General features: G+C 44.9%; 1 protein-coding gene across 1 annotated transcript; it reads left to right on the top strand.

Annotated features, from left to right (window-relative positions):
• The first annotated feature begins 6,505 nt into the window (after nucleotides 1-6,505).
• On the top strand, nucleotides 6,506-14,982 carry SIX4 (SIX homeobox 4). The gene is made up of 3 exons (XM_042943426.1): nucleotides 6,506-7,377; nucleotides 10,111-10,796; nucleotides 14,186-14,982. Exons 1-3 carry the CDS (start codon nucleotides 6,506-6,508, stop codon nucleotides 14,980-14,982), a joined length of 2,355 nt encoding a protein of 784 aa, XP_042799360.1.
• The last annotated feature ends 1,358 nt before the right edge of the window (nucleotides 14,983-16,340 follow it).

Here is a 16,340-nt window from a genome sequence, read left to right as displayed (position 1 = left end):
TCCACTCCCAACATGGGGCTCAAACTCAGGACCCCAAGATTAAGAGTTGTGTGCCCTACCAAGCCAGCCAGCCACCTCCCAACTCCCACTGTTTTAAACAGTGAACTCAGTATGAAACTCAGTGTGGTAATACAGTTAGGATTTCCATGGGTTACAAGAGGAGGAACCTGACAAACAGCTAGATATGACATCTGGGAACCAGCAGACCACAGGGCTTATATATAGCACTACATATATATATATATATAAGCACAGGGCTTATATTTGTATATGGACATAGGGACTCACCTAATAAATCATGTCATCAGCTTGATCATAACATTGTTCACTAACAGGAGCTAATCAAATAAGTTTACTAAAATAGGCAATACAAATGCTGTGCTGACCTGGAGGCTTATGCTGCTATTGTCTTATTGAAAAAGACCACATCCAAACCAGTCATGTGACTCACAGTGAAGCTCTCTAAAAATAAAGACAACTTTTAGGATCTTAATATATTTTAATAGAACAGGAAACTTACAGTAAAAGAGTGAATATGTTCAGTGAGCAAATAAAAATTTTAGGCAATAATACATTGAGAAGTCATCCACTAATTTGGCATTATTGTTTATTACCACAAGGCACTTTTAATCATGTCCTGGAACAGGAGACCCCCAACCACTTTGTGAATTGGTTTACCTTTCGCCCAAACCTTAACATCAAGGCAAAGAAAGCACTGAAGATTGTGGAAGGAAACATTGCTACCAGCTTTATCCACTTCCCAGGTTGGAAACTACTATCAGAGAAGGATGGTAGCAACAGCTGACTTGGAACTCTTATCAGATGAGCATGATTCTCACAAAGCTAGAGGCAGTAGAAAGTAGAGCTTATAGATTTGGCATCTGACTTCAAGAGAGCTGGATTCAAGTGCTGACTTCATTACTTTGTAATTGCATGACCTCAGGCCTCAGTTTTTCCAACCATAAATTGAGGACAACGTAAAGATTAAATGAGATATCTCATTTAAAGTACTTAGCACAGAATAAGAGCTCAATAACTGTTAGCCATTATTAACAGTACTATAGGTATTCTCATCAGTAGTAGTATCTAAAAGAAGCAATGAAATGGGAAGAACCTGGCCTTCGCTTAAATCAGACTGGTTTTTGAGCCAAATTTCTTATCCTCCCTTACCTCAGTTACTTTCTTCCACTCAATACGCTTCACAGGGTTGCTGTAATGATTAAAATACCTGACAGGTACTTATATGAAGGCACTACTACAATGCCTCGTACATAATAGAAACTCTGAAATGTATACCATTATTACTCGTGGGGTCCATGAACATAGAATGATCAGAAGGCTTTCAAGAGGAAAGCCTGGGGGCGCCTGGGTGGCTCAGTCGGTTAAGCGTCCGACTTCAGCTCAGGTCACGATCTAGCGGTCCATGGGTTCGAGCCCCGTGTCAGGCTCTGGGTTGATGGCTCAGAGCCTGGAGCCTGCTTCCGATTCTGTGTCTCCCTCTCTCTCTGCCCCTCCCCCGTTCATGCTCTCTCTCTGTCTCAAAAATGGATAAAACGTTAAAAAAAAAAAAAAAGAAAGCCCTGACAGCACCTGAACTCTGATTCAAATGGAACTTCAGTCTTTGTAAAACCCACTAAACAATCAGGTTTCCTACATGTCTTAAAACAGCAGCATCCCATGAGGCACCTGGGTAGCCCAGCTGGTTGAATGCCCGGCTTTGGCTCAGGTCATGATCTCCCGGTTCAGGAGTTCGAGCCCCACATCGGGCTAGCTGCCATCAGCCTGTCAGCCCAGAGCCCGCTTCAGATCTTCTGTTCCCCTCTCTCTGCACCCCCCCCCCCCGCTTGCACTCTCCCAAAAAATAAATAAATATTTTTTTAAAAAAACAGCAGCATCCCAACAGTGGACCAACTGGCCCATTATTTCTCTTCCCAAATCTGTTCTTCCTCTAGCATTCCCATCTCAGTAGATTCTACCTCCTTGGGGCAGTGTTTCTCTCTTGCAGACCCTCTTTCCCAGCCCCAAGGACCCAGGCTGGGCTTTCCCCATCCTTAGGGGACATTTATGGTTTTGTCTCAAGACTAAAGATAGCATCCCTCCCCCTTCTTATGGAAAACAACTCATCCCCCACAGGCTTCAGTGGTTCTTAATGTACCTGCTAATCACAATCCGGACTCTCTGGCCTAGGGGTTGACACATAACCCTTACTGGAACAACCAGAGATCCTCCTTATATTTTTCAAACTGGCAGTAAAGGGAAAACAGTAGAACCTCTTTAACAGGGCTAGAAAGTGTGAATTAAGAACTACGGGGAGCCCTGGTTCCAACTTTCTGGGGAAAGCCCCTTGGAAAGACTAACTTGAAAGAGGCAGGTGAAATGAGACAGCAGGTCTCTAAGCACAACCAGTTGCGTTCCTGTTTTTCACGTTGTTTGATATTATGTTCCAATAAATTCATCCTTCTGCTGAGTCCAGTCCAAGCGGCCTTTCTGGCTCCTCGGGGAAATCCATATCACCACAAAAACGGCAAGAATGCTGCTACACCTGGGAGATGACTAGAACCTGGCACTCACTCAGTCTCTGCCAGGCTCTTCTCCCTCCACTACCACCCATGAGACTCACTAGGTCCCCTCCTACCTACTGCTCATCTGCATCCTCCACAGGCAGATAGCTTGGTTACTAAGTCCCAAGCATTATATCCAAGGCTCCCTCTCCCAGCCTTAACTTTTTTTCTTCATGAAAATTTGAAAAACCCCAGAAGAGGATTCTGAATGTTTTGGTTTGGGGAGAGTGTCCATCCCTGGGCTAATCAACCATGACCATGATATTACACATGGACTACTGTGTACACAAACCACCGTGAGCACCACTGCAAACTGAGCGTTCCATTCAAAGACCTTCATAATCTATCTCCAACCTGCCCTTTAAGCTAATCTCCCACCACACACTTACATAAACCCCACAACACAGACATGCTGAATTACTCAATATATTCAGAAATATACCACATACCTTCATGGCTCCATGCTTTACTCATTTCATTCAATCTTCCTCTAGTGAGCTCTATCCTTGTCCTCTCAAAATTCTTGTCCTTAAAGGCCCAGCTAAAAATCCATTCCCCGTTGCCCTTGGCCTCCCAAAATTAGTCTCTTTATCCTCACCACTCCCATACTCTCTGTTGTATTTCCTAATGGATGTGTCTTATCTCTCCCACCATATTTTAAGCTCCTCAGGGTCAGAGACCTCAATATATTCATCTTGCTATCCTTCAGTACCTAATGCAATACCTGTTATTAATCAGGACTCCATAAATATTTGGCAAATGAATGATCCTTCAGAAATGTTGACTACATATCACCAACCATTGATAACTAAATAACAATAGAACACCTCTGGTACCTGGGAAATTACTTTGCAACCTAGTTCCTCAACAGTACCAGTACATAAGCTTTGGAAACAGGAAGAACCTACCAAAACACAGTTATGTAGGCCTTCCCTTTATCCGCCTATCAAGGTGGCCAAAGTCAGCCTTGAAAAAGAACATCTCTGCTCTTGGTGGCAACACCATAAAATATATTTAAGCAAAGTGTAAAATTTTGTGCTGAGCCAGATTTTCTTCAATAGACTAAAATGGCAAAAGATTTCCATATGCTCTCATCACTACCTTCAGGCAGGAAGGCAAAGATACGGAAACAAGCAGGTTGGTTTTCACCTTCACACAAGCCCAGCCTCAATTGTTTTCCCAAATCACAACACTGCTTTAGGCTGCACATCAGTACTGCAGACTCAGTGTTTACAGCATGGCAGACAAAGGAAGTAGAAGTATTCATCAATTTTACAAATCATTTGAAACCAGGGCTCTGAGATGAACTCCATACACCCTAAAGTCTGGTGTTCCATTCCAAAGTTTGAGTCCAGGACTTCCGGTCCCACTTTGAATTGCTGCCAGAATGAGCCTGGGGCTTAGCCTGCTAAAAGAATCCAGAGCCCGGTGTTCCATTTCACTTCTGGTTCTACAGGAATCTCCTCCTGGAGCTATAGAATACCAATGCAGCTATAGGCTGCAAATTCATAAGGGCCACTGCTGCTTCTACATAATCTATCGCACTTGGTGCTCTGGAAGCAAAGGACATACTCAGAAGACATGCAAAAACCCAATACATAGTTTTCCAAATAAATGAACTATATTTAGTCGATAATAAGCCTGAAGAAGATTCCTATGACCTGACCTTGGATCGCCCTATAATATAGTCAAATTAATTTTCACTAGATACATAAAACTGAAAAGTTTACTACTTTGCACTATCAGGAAGAAGATAACAAACATTTAGCAGAGATTAATTACATGCCAGTTGCTTTACGGCACATCTTATCTCATTTAATCCTCACAACAATCCCAGGCACTTTTCATACTCAAGTCGCTAATAAATGGCAGAACTGGGATTAAACCTATGTCTAGCTAGCTGATCCCCAAGTCCACATTTTTTCCACTAAACCATACTATATCCTGTCTACTTTGCTCTGATAAATATGCTTTAACAATTCAAGGAGCAAAATGCCATGTGGTATTCTGGATTGGATTATGAAACAGAAGACAGACATCAATGGAAAAATTGGTGAATCCAAAGAAAGTCTACAGTTTAGTTAATAATATCGCACCAATGTTAATTTGTTTGGAGAAATATATCACTGTAATCTCAAATGTTAATTAACATTAGGGAAAACCGGGTAAAGAGTAGGTGGGAACTCTCCATACTCTTTTGTGAGTTTTCTGTAAGTAAAAATTATTCTAAAACAAAAAGCATATTTTTTAAAATTCAAGGAAGTTATGTACCTCAGATATTGTCCTAAAGCTGGATACCTAACTGGATATTTCCAATGGGGTGAAAACACATGGTCTTTTCTATGACTATGAATTGCAAATCAACCAGAGACATCAGTGCTGGCTTCATCAGGGTAGTACAAAAGCAAGTCAAGTCCAAAATCAAATGACATCTTGGTTGACCAGCAATAAAATGCAGCCTGTCCACGAAAAAGAAAACCTCACCGAGTTGATCATGACAGCAGGTAAGCTAAACAGCTGCTTTATAATATGCCGAAATAGGCAGTTTTGGGTAACTGGGAAGCAGAAACAACAGAAGGCCACCGTGAAGGATGATGTTAGGATGATGTCATTAAAGTGTTGGATTTTGAGAAAGAGCATCAGCAGGTGGCCCTAACTGACCCACAGAAATCAGAGAAGCAGAGGTGGGTTCATCCTTTTTTGAGTTAAGACCTCATGCAAACCAAGAAAGAGACATAACTGCAAACAGCAGTCGACTCCACCCCCAGGCATTTCACCTCAAACCAGAGGGCAGCCTTCCATCTGTCTATGCTGTTGAAAGGGCTGCTGATCCTGCACTGATCTGGAAGACACCTGCACTTAGAATGGAGGAGTGTCACCTTCAGAGAACTATACACACACTTACAGAAAATACGTTCATACAGAATACTTAAATGTTCATGCTTTATAACAACCTAAAGCTTAAGTCTCTTCCACCTTACCCTACTCACTGAGCTAAGCACACTGATTCAATACTCTATATGCTTAGTTGCACCGTGTTGAACACAGTTGTGTTGCCAGCTCTCCAGGTGAGTCAAGGTTAAATGCTTTTTGAAGTCTTCTTGTTTTTGTCTCCTCCGTGGGCTATTTATACAGCTTATTTTAAGATTTTCAAGCACTTTCCCCTTTTTAATTTACCATAAATGATTCCCCCTGGGAACATTCCCTAGTGACATTCTATTTTGGACCCTTTTGAATACAAAATCCTTGACAAAGACATCTCTCAAAGGGAGGGAAAGGGGACTAGGGACATAGAGAAGCTTCTGAATTGTCTCCTTTGAAATTTTGTCACCTGGATGCTTGACGGTGGTCTCTTTGTTAAGAGTTTAGCGTCCGGACCTTAAGGCCACACAATTAATCCTCCCGCTGGAATCCTGAGGACTCTCTTTGAAAGAGTCTCTTGTCCAGTTTTCAGGCCACATTAGGTAATTTCCCGCCCAGGAGCACGGTCTAAAAAGAATGTCGGTGTTTCCCTTCAGGTATAGGTGCCTGGGGGTCAGGGGAGAAGGAAAGGCAAGGGGTGGAGTGCGAGGCGGGTGATCGACAGGGATAGAAACGGTGTCTCCTCCTCCCTCTGAATGTGAAATAGCCAATGAGGTGGCGCGGCCGGGCCGGCCGGGCCGCCAGTGCCATATAGTATGCAGCAACCCGAGGAGTCACGTTGGGGGAACGGCAGAAAGCAGCTATCCTTTTACACTACTTTGCTCTAGCAGCTATCTTAATGGTGACTGCGTGGCCGGGGGGAAACCTGATCGGCCAGATCCAGCCGAAACCGGGCGGGAGGGAGTGGGCTTTCCGGAGGGGGGGAGGAGGGAGGGAGACGAAGAAGGAGGAGTAAGAGAGGGGGAAAGAAAGAGGAAAAGAGTGCGAGGGAGTGAGGGAGGGAGGAAAATAAACAACAAAAAATGTCCTCTTCCTCCCCCACCGGGCAGATCGCAAGTGCGGCGGACATCAAGCAGGAGAATGGGATGGAAAGCGCCTCGGAAGGGCAGGAGGCGCCCCGAGAAGTGGCGGGGGGCGCGGCGGCGGCGGCGGGGCTGAGCCCCCCGGCTCCAGCCCCTTTCCCCCTGGAGCCGGGGGACGCCGCGGCCGCCGCCGCCAGGGTGAGCGGAGAGGAAGGGGCAGCGGCGGCCGCGGCGGCGGATCAGGTACAACTCCACTCGGAACTTCTGGGCAGGCACCACCACGCCGCGGCCGCCGTCGCCGCCGCCGCCGCCGCGCAGACCCCACTGGCCTTCTCGCCCGACCATGTCGCCTGCGTGTGCGAGGCGCTGCAGCAGGGGGGCAACCTGGACCGCCTGGCCCGGTTCCTGTGGTCCCTGCCCCAGAGCGACCTGCTACGTGGCAATGAGAGCCTGCTGAAGGCGCGGGCGCTGGTGGCCTTCCACCAGGGCATCTACCCCGAGCTCTACAGCATCCTCGAGAGCCACAGCTTCGAGTCGGCTAACCACCCGCTGCTGCAGCAGCTCTGGTACAAGGCGCGCTACACCGAGGCCGAGCGAGCCCGCGGCCGGCCACTGGGCGCCGTGGACAAGTACCGGCTGCGCAGGAAATTCCCCCTGCCCCGCACCATCTGGGACGGCGAGGAGACGGTGTATTGTTTCAAGGAGAAGTCGCGCAACGCGCTCAAGGAGCTCTACAAGCAGAATCGCTACCCTTCGCCCGCCGAGAAGCGGCACCTGGCCAAGATCACCGGCCTCTCCCTCACCCAGGTCAGCAACTGGTTCAAGAACCGCCGGCAGCGCGATCGGAACCCCTCAGAGACCCAGTCCAAAAGGTGAGCGCCAACTTTCCTCCTCCTCCCCCTTCCTCTCCCCCACCCCCTTCCCAGCTTTCTTTTCCTCCAAGTGCTCGCAAACATGGCGCTTACCTTCCCCACCAGCCTGGTCCGGCTGCCCACCTCTCCCCGCCCCCCACCTCTCCCCGACCCGGAGAAGGGGGGGACGGCGGTGGCGAGAGGCGGGGGAACCTCCCTCCTCCTCCTCCCCCTCCCCCTCCTCCCCCCAGAAGTTTCTGGTCGCCCGCCTAGGTCTCAGTCCCCGCCCCCACCTCGGCTGGTCACTGCCGCCCAGTTTCCCACCCCCATCCCGCTGGCTTTGAAGTTGCCACTCTCTCCCGGGGTCTGGAGGGGCGCAGGAGCGTGTGTAGTGTGTAGGCGCCGGAAAGGCAGCCCTCGTTGCCGCCCGAGGCCCACCGAGGCTGCCAGGGCGGGCCGGGGTCTGCACCTCCACCGGGTCTCACCGTCCCGGCGCGTGCACGCGCTCCTTGACCGCCCTCTCCGCGGCTCGGCTGCCCCTCTCCCCGCCCCAGGCCTGCGCTGGAGGTCGCGGTGGCCGCTCTGGACGCTGGAGAGTGTCGATGGGGGCTGGCGTTTCAGAAGGGGGGTTGGGGACGTCGAGGTTTTATGTGACAGAGTTAATCATTCACCCTGCCCGCTGTGGTTCTGTTCGTGGCCGCGGCAACGTGGGGTGTTGGTGCGGCTGGGCTCTGCCGTGTTTTGAAACCTGATTCTGAACTCCTTCGGATCGGATTTCAGCGCCGCCGGGGCAGTGGGGCTGGAGGGCTTGCTTCCTCGGCCCCCCAACCCTGCGTGGCTCCCTCCTGGGACAGCGGTTAGGGGTGGGGGCGCTATCAGCTCCACACCTTCTTGAGCGCCCACCCTGGCGGGTTTCAACTTTTTGACTGGCAGGGTTTTTGACCCCAACTGGTGGGAAAGATCGGGTTTTCCACCTCTATTGTGCGTCCTTTCGAGTCAGACACCTGGAGTGTTTTGTGTATTGTTGAGCGAACTAAGGAGAAGGTCGCCTGGAGAGATGGTGTCTCCAAGCCACGCGGGCATAAGACAGAAAGAACCCAAAGCAGCTGGAAGGTTCTGCCCAGGGAAGGAATTTGGGAGCCGGGAAGCCCGCCCCGGCCGAGCGAAGGTGATCACCCGCCGCGGCCCGCCCTTGCCGCTCCTGTCCCTGCACCCCCGCCGGGGCCCGAAGGCTCCGGAGCTGCTCGCCCAAGGCAGGGAGGGAGGCGCTGTGTCCGAGCCGTGCCTCCCGGTAACCAAAACAAAACGCGCACTGCGACCTGCGTGCATCCTTCCGCAGACTTGCGGGGACACCCAGAAGAGGCACGTTGGTGACCCCGCGCCTGCTTGTGGCCGCGGATCCCATCGCTTGGAGCCCCGTCGGAATCCTCGGGGCCAGAGGCAGGGGGTGGGGAGCGGGCGTGGCGCTCAGGCCAGCTGCCCTGCAGCCTGCGCTCCCCGGCTGGGCGCGTTCCTCTCCCCAGCCGCACTCTGCCGGCTGCGCGCCTCCCCGCCCCCCCCCACAACCCCACACCCCCGCCCCCGGCCCAGTTGCCTGGTTTAGGCCCCTCTCCGGATCTACCTCCCACCCGCACCCCTGGTGAGTCACCCTCGCAGACGGCGACGGCGGCTCAGCCTCAGCTCGTAAATCAAAGCGCTTTCTGCGCTCCTGGCCCCGCAGCCCAAAGCCCGGGTAATCCCCTCCCCTCCGCATGAAAGCGAACCGACCGCCGGGCACTGCAGGGATGGGGATCCTCTACAGGGCCAAGTCGCACCAAGCTTCCAAACTGCAGCTAACTGCCCCTTTCTCCCCACCCCGCCCAGCCTCAGTCCAAATGGGAAACCCTATCACCACCCTTCACCCGGATTTGGCGTTTCCTCCCAAGTCGGGGAGCTGAGGAACCCAGTCCTGTCTGGAGCAGAAGGACTGAGGGTGCTGGGGAAGGGGTCTGATGGTTACAAGGCTGCTGAGTGACCCACACCCTTTCCCTCCCACCTCACCAGGGCACTGGATGGTGTATGTTAAATAGGCCCCTATGGCTTCTTTTGGATTCAAAGGCGACTGCACATAACAGTTCTTGGGTTGAAAGTGCCTTTCCTACATCAAGGACAGCCACTTTGTTGAATGAGAGAGTTGTCAGTCTGGTGGAGTAGAAGTTTGGGAGCAGGTGAGAAAATGATCTCTTGTTAACTAACTGGCAAACAAAACTGAACACTTCCCACCTCCTGCTCCTTCGGCAGTTTCATTTACTTCCAAAATCACACTAATCGGAATTGGTTTGAAGGGAGGGGAAGGCGTTCCTAATAGGAAAGACTGACTGCCTCATCTAGTGAGGTCCCCCCCCCCCCCCCCGGTGGTATAGGTAGCAGCATAATTTAACAGGAAGGAATAACTTCAGTACTATGAAAACGTATATATAATTCTTATGAAAATCCTATTAGCTGAATTTACATCTTCCAGATCTCTGGACTTTCCCTGAATTTATTATTGGTAAAATGATTGGGATAGGAGAGTTTATCTTCCCACGTTCTCTGTCTTTATGGTTAGAATCTGCTGAAAGGCCTCATAACTTAAACAAGACTAAAGACTTCCTGCTCTGCTTTCCTAAAATATTGCCTTTAATGGGGTTAGAGGTTGGTTTTCTAAACAAATGGCACTAGGTAGAATGTCATCCCTCTGACCTTCTGAATGTCTTGATTTCCCCTTCTCTGCAGTGAGTCAGATGGCAATCCCAGCACTGAAGATGAATCCAGCAAGGGCCATGAGGACTTGTCTCCTCATCCACTCTCCAGTTCATCGGATAGTGTCACCAACCTCAGCCTTTCCAGTCACATGGAGCCAGTATATATGCAGCAAATTGGAAATGCTAAGATATCATTAAGCTCTTCTGGAGTTTTGTTGAATGGAAGCTTGGTACCAAGTACTTCACCTGTCTTTCTTAATGGTAATTCTTTCATTCAGGGACCCAATGGAGTTATCCTTAATGGATTAAATGTGGGAAATACACAGACAGTGTCACTGAACCCACCAAAAATTGCATCAAACATTGTGAGCAATGGTATATCCATGAGTGACATACTGGGGTCTACCTCCCAGGATGTGAAGGAATTCAAAGTCCTCCAGAGTTCTTCAGCTAACTCCGCAGCCACCACTTCCTACAGCCCCAGTGCCCCTGTGTCATTCCCAGGGCTGATACCCAGCACTGAGGTAAAAAGAGAAGGCATTCAAACAGTGGCTTCCCAAGATGGAGGCTCTGTGGTGACTTTTACTACACCAGTGCAAATTAACCAGTATGGCATTGTCCAGATCCCCAATTCCGGAGCAAACAGCCAGTTCCTTAATGGGAGCATTGGATTCTCTCCACTGCAGCTGCCTTCTGTTTCAGTAGCAGCTTCACAAGGTAAAAGTTTCATTCGGTACCATAATGCACTAGTGAATGTTTTAGCCAGCTGCTGTAAATGACACATTTGGTGAGAGCTGTAGATTGATGTTACTGTTCAGGTACCTTATTGGCTGCCACAGCTGCAGAAGAGCCTTGATTTGTTTCTCCTTCACAACACCCATGTAATATCCAGTCTGGTTGGTTCCCTGGCATCATGGAGACGGGCTTTTATTTTCCTAACATCTGAATGGAAAAATACAGTTCACAGCAAATCTTGCCAGTTCTACAATTATAGAAATATGATAAGTCAGTTGGTGCTTACAAAATAACCCATTGCTTGACATTTTAAGATTAAAAATTAATAATATTGCTAAGAACACAAAATTCGTCAAGCAATTGGTACGAATGTGTACACTTTACCTAAGCATTTTCTATCTGACCAAGGAGTGTTTTAGAAGAGCAAGCTAAAAAGACTGGATCAATTGTGTTTGATCCATGTTCCTCCTATAATTAAAACTATCAGACCTAAAGGAAAACCAGATGAGTATGTGATAGGGTGTCTGTTGCTCTGCATGTATACTCTCCCTCCCCCCCCACCCCCCACCAAATGTGTGGGTTAGCCTTATTTTATATGTTTGTGGCTTTGCTAAAGGCAGTTTGCTGAAGAACACTGATCTGGAATTCAGGAAGCCTGAGGCTGTTATGCCACTTCTTCACTGACTTGAAGCAAGTCTGGATGGCTCTGTGTCATTTTTTGTACATAGAAACACGAATGGTGAGAATGGCCATGGAGGTTGCATAGTGCCTTAAACTTAGGAGTGGGGGATGTTAATGCAGGTTTGCCTTCCTGTAAGCAAATCTGAATGTCCAGATTTCTATGAAAGTAAAATAAGTAACTGTCTCCTTTTAAAGATCAACTTCCTGTAAAATGGCTTTATCAAAAAAATCTCAATTTATGCACAACTATGACCCACTTCAGCTTATTTGAGGCATTAATGGAAAAAGTGTTGAGTAACTTTCTCTAACATCAATTCTCAGGTAAAATGGTAGGAAAACACAAAACTCCTGCAGCATACCATGTATTTCTTCATTGTCTCAAGTTATGGAAAGGATTAAAGTTAAATCACTTTCCAACAAAAATATAAGAAACCACAGGGTTTCTTCTCTCTTTAGGAAATTTCCAAACAGTAGATAACAGTTTAAAGACAAAAAGTTGGAGCAAAAAGTGTGGTATGTACATTGGGGGAGAAGAAAAGCAGAAATACTTTTCACGTGTAATCTAGAAATATGCTACCACAGAAAATTATTACAAACTAATAGCTAATTTTTAAAATGGGACATTTAATATGAATAAGAAGAAGCATTTTCAGTTAAAATAGCTAAGATCAAATGACATAGCTGTCAATCCTTGGACTGTCTGGGTGAGTTAAAGGCATAAGTTTAACCAGATGGGTCCAGGAAGCAGCGTTCTTTTATAGCAATGGTGGACTGTAATTCTCTTTAAAGCATTTGGGGATTCAGCCTTTCTCAAAAACAGATACTCAGCCTTGCCTTAAAATGTGTAGACAGGATAGATTATCTTTTAGTAGTTAGGATTTATATGGAAAAGCAGAATATCTATATCTTTTACTCACTTCATAATCTGAGAAAACAAGGGTGTTTTTTTTCCCTTACCATCATTACAAAGTTATACTTTGCACCTATGTCCTGTTTCATTTGAATTTTTTTAACTAATTTTGAAATTATTATTAAATTTATTATAATTCAAGTGCAGTTATACTTACATATCAAGTTTTAGATCACATCTGCTTTTCCTCCTTCATTTATGTGTGTTATAATTTTTACACATTCAAAGATATTGTTTTATTTATATTTAATAGCTGTTGGGGGAAATGTCCTATCATATCATATATGGTTCTCTCAAAAAATAACTATCGTTTTGTTCACCTATACACAGGCAAACAATTTCACAAATATATACATATAACAAAATAAACATCTATTTCAGATGTTTTTTGTTACAGTTTAGCAGCCAACAAGAATTTTAAAGTATACTTAAGTCAGATTCATTTCATTTGTTTGGCCTGGAACAAACATTCATGTCAGCGAAGAACCCAAACATACACAAAAATTTTTTTTTTTTTTAACACCAGTATTTCCGTGACAAATACTTTCTAGTGGTTACATTTAAAGTTTAAATACAGTTTTAGTTTGTTTGAAGATATTCCTTTGCATTTAAGGTGCTTAAAAAGTGGAAGATATAAAAAAACAACCCAGTAACATTTATTTATCAATACAGGTAGTAATATAATCACAATTTTTCTAATTCAAGAAGAGAAATGTTTTGGGAGAATTACTTTTAACGTTGGGCTATCTTCTCAAAATAATAATTTACTGAACATCTAATTCAAGATCAGGGTAAACAACCCATCTGAATAATCCTGTCACAAAATTCCCTCAAGTCTACCTTTCTTACATTGGCAAGATAATTGCCATCATTTCACTGGGCCTATGTAAAGACTCCAAAAGAAAAGGGTTTTATTTGATGATAGGAGGGAGGGGAAGGCTTTAATTCGTCTGCATTGTCTGAGTTACCTGATTTTGAACTTCTCAGCATTCTACTTATGTTTTGGGGGGTTTTTTGTTTTGGTTTGGTTTTTTTCCTGTTTCTGGTCTCTGTAGACCATTCTAGTGAGAGCCTTAAGATATAAACGTTTCAGAGAAGCATTGGCTCTAGTTATTCATGTTAATCTGTGTTTTTAAAAGTACAGTTTATTATTATCATTAATTCTTCCTATCAACTGCAACACTGAAAATTCAGAACTGGCATAACAAAAGAAAAAAGAACTCTTGAATGTTCTGTTGACTTGATACTTATGGTTAGTTTGGTGAAAGTTTGCAACGTGTCTGTACAGGTTTATATGGTTAACTTCAAGCCCCAGGGCAACTCATTTTATGGCTATTTTCTACTTTTCCATTTATGTCAGTTACTGAACTTGTTCCAAACAAAGGCATTTTATTTTGCATTTGTGTTTCCTAGTTCTAACTGGCAGAACTGGCTACAACTATCAACTGATTGAGAGAAATCAAGTTGGTAATAATGAACCGGAAACTTGACTGAAATTAGAACTTGGAAAAACATTTTTTTCATACTTTGTTTCTAAACCAGTACTTCTCACTCCTGCTATGTCATCAGCATTACTAGGGAATTTGAAATACACCTGTTCTCAGACTTACTGAGTCAGAGTCTCAGGAGTAGAGCCTGGGAATCTGTAGTTTTGAGTGCTCAAGGTGATTCTACTGAACCTGAGAAAAATCGTGTGTGTCAAAAAGTCTTTTTTTCTTTCCCTATCAGTTCTATCAGCGATAATCTGTACTTTCTTTTCTTTTTTTTTTTTTTTTTTTAGGCAACATTTCAGTAAATTCAAGCACTTCAGATGGGAGCACATTTACAAGTGAGTCCACCACAGTCCAGCAAGGAAAGGTTTTCTTGAGCTCTCTTGCTCCCAGTGCAGTGGTATACACTGTCCCTAATTCAGGCCAGACTATAGGATCTGTTAAACAGGAGGGCTTGGAGAGGAGCCTGGTATTTTCTCAGTTGATGCCTGTCAATCAGAATGCACAAATAAATGCAAACCTGTCTTCTGAAAATATCTCGGGGAGTGGCCTCCATCCCCTGGCCTCCTCATTAGTTAATGTATCCCCAACTCACAATTTTTCCCTGACTCCCCCTACCTTGCTAAATCCCACCGAGCTAAACCCTGACATTGCTGATAGCCAGCCAATGTCTGCACCTGTGGCAAGCAAATCTACTGTGACATCTGTCAGCAACACTAACTATGCAACTCTTCAGAACTGCTCCCTTATTACTGGTCAAGATCTATTGTCAGTCCCTATGACCCAGGATGCCCTTGGGGAAATTGTTCCTACACCTGAGGACCAGGTGGGTCACCCCTCCCCAGCAGTACACCAGGATTTCGTCAGAGAACATCGTTTAGTTCTGCAATCAGTAGCTAATATAAAAGAGAATTTCTTAACAAATTCTGAGGGCAAAGCCACAAGCAACTTAATGATGCTGGACTCAAAATCCAAGTATGTCCTAGAGGGCATGGTTGAGACTGTCTGTGAAGACCTGGAAACAGACAAAAAAGAGCTTGCCAAGCTCCAAACCGTCCAATTGGATGAAGATATGCAAGACTTATAAACTTGATTTCTCTCTTCCTCTCTTTACTTTTTTTTTTTTTCTTTTTTGGCATCAGCAGGCAGATCTTTTCACGAAGCCCTGAGGACATAAGGCATTTTCCCATTTACAGGGAAAACACTAGTTTTGTGAGTAAATGAATTCAAGAGACTTTGGATTGATCTGCATGAAGATCACAGTTAAATATACAGGAGTAGAACTGCGTTGCTGCAGCCTTTTTGTTCACATATGTTCTCTTTTAAATAGATGGAGACAAAGGAACAAGATGAAATATATCAAGTCAAAGTGTGTCATTTGGCTGACTTAATATAACTCTAAGGTTAAATGGAACTTGATAGTTCTTTAAAACTGTGTCCACCTGACATCGGCATTAGAAACAGTACGGTTATTTTTGTTTACTTTCACTCCACGGGCATTGATGAGGTTAAGAAGCATACATGGTACTCCATACTATTCTAAGGGTTTATTTTTTGAATATATACATTTCTGTTTCTCAATATTTTTGTGAAAGTCTTGGTTTGTCTCTCTCTACACATTTCCAAATGTGCTTGCTAATAGTCCAGTGGGGCTGAGAAAGTTTGCAACTCCACTAAAAACTCTGAAACAAACTTCAGTATGAGTGTAAATATATTAGTCCTATAAGCAAGGATTTGAGGAATTACAGTGAATTTTATTTATGCTGTATATGTTTCTCTTCTACTTCAGACACTATGAACTGAAAAAATGTTTTCTTACTGTTTAATTTATTTTTATTGTTTGAACAGGAAGTGAACATAGTTATTTCCAACAAAGTTTTACTTTTTGTAGGATTTTAAAAGTAATGATTTTTATCAGGAGTCTATTAGGGTCATTATTAATAACACTGAAACAGGCAATCTAACTCCCAATATTGGAATTTTGGTACTTTTTTTCACATCTTGTTCTTTATTTAGCAACTCTCTGATTCATTTGAATATTTTTTCTATAGAATTCTATGTGCCTTTTTACCTTGTGGCCTTTTTATTATTCTTACTAAGGTACAGAAGTGTCAACAGAAGCACTGATGGCTCTTTCTATCCAACAGGGTTATTTTCACCACAAAGTTGCTTTAAATCTGAAGAACTTAAGTTTCACTTATGTGATTATGTATGTTTATGATGCAAATTGATGAACAACTAATTATTGTTGATGCTTTTCATTACAATGAAATACCAATCATAGATTACCATGTAAAATGAATTCTGTAGACTATAAAAACCATTTTAAACTAAACAAAGAATACCTAAGTTCTCTTGAGCAAAACTCTGTCCTGGTGAAACTTAGTTCTACGTGTTTTGAATCAGTTGTTACATTATGACATACAACTATTATTTGCACTATGT

The sequence above is a fragment of the Panthera leo genome, chromosome B3 (genome assembly GCF_018350215.1).
Source record: "Panthera leo isolate Ple1 chromosome B3, P.leo_Ple1_pat1.1, whole genome shotgun sequence".
NCBI classification, from domain to species: Eukaryota; Metazoa; Chordata; class Mammalia; order Carnivora; family Felidae; genus Panthera; species Panthera leo.
Note: the sequence above shows the minus strand (reverse complement) of the source record. Positions and strands in the feature narration are given on the sequence as shown.

Excerpts from the sequence above, each read along its gene's own strand:
- SIX4 (XM_042943426.1), top strand. The coding sequence starts at position 6,506 with ATGTCCTCTTCCTCCCCCACCGGGCAGATCGCAAGTGCGGCGGACATC. Across the intron at positions 7,378-10,110 it reads TCAGAGACCCAGTCCAAAAG|TGAGTCAGATGGCAATCCCA; the intron begins GTGAGCGCCAAC and ends CCTTCTCTGCAG. Across the intron at positions 10,797-14,185 it reads TTCAGTAGCAGCTTCACAAG|GCAACATTTCAGTAAATTCA; the intron begins GTAAAAGTTTCA and ends TTTTTTTTTTAG.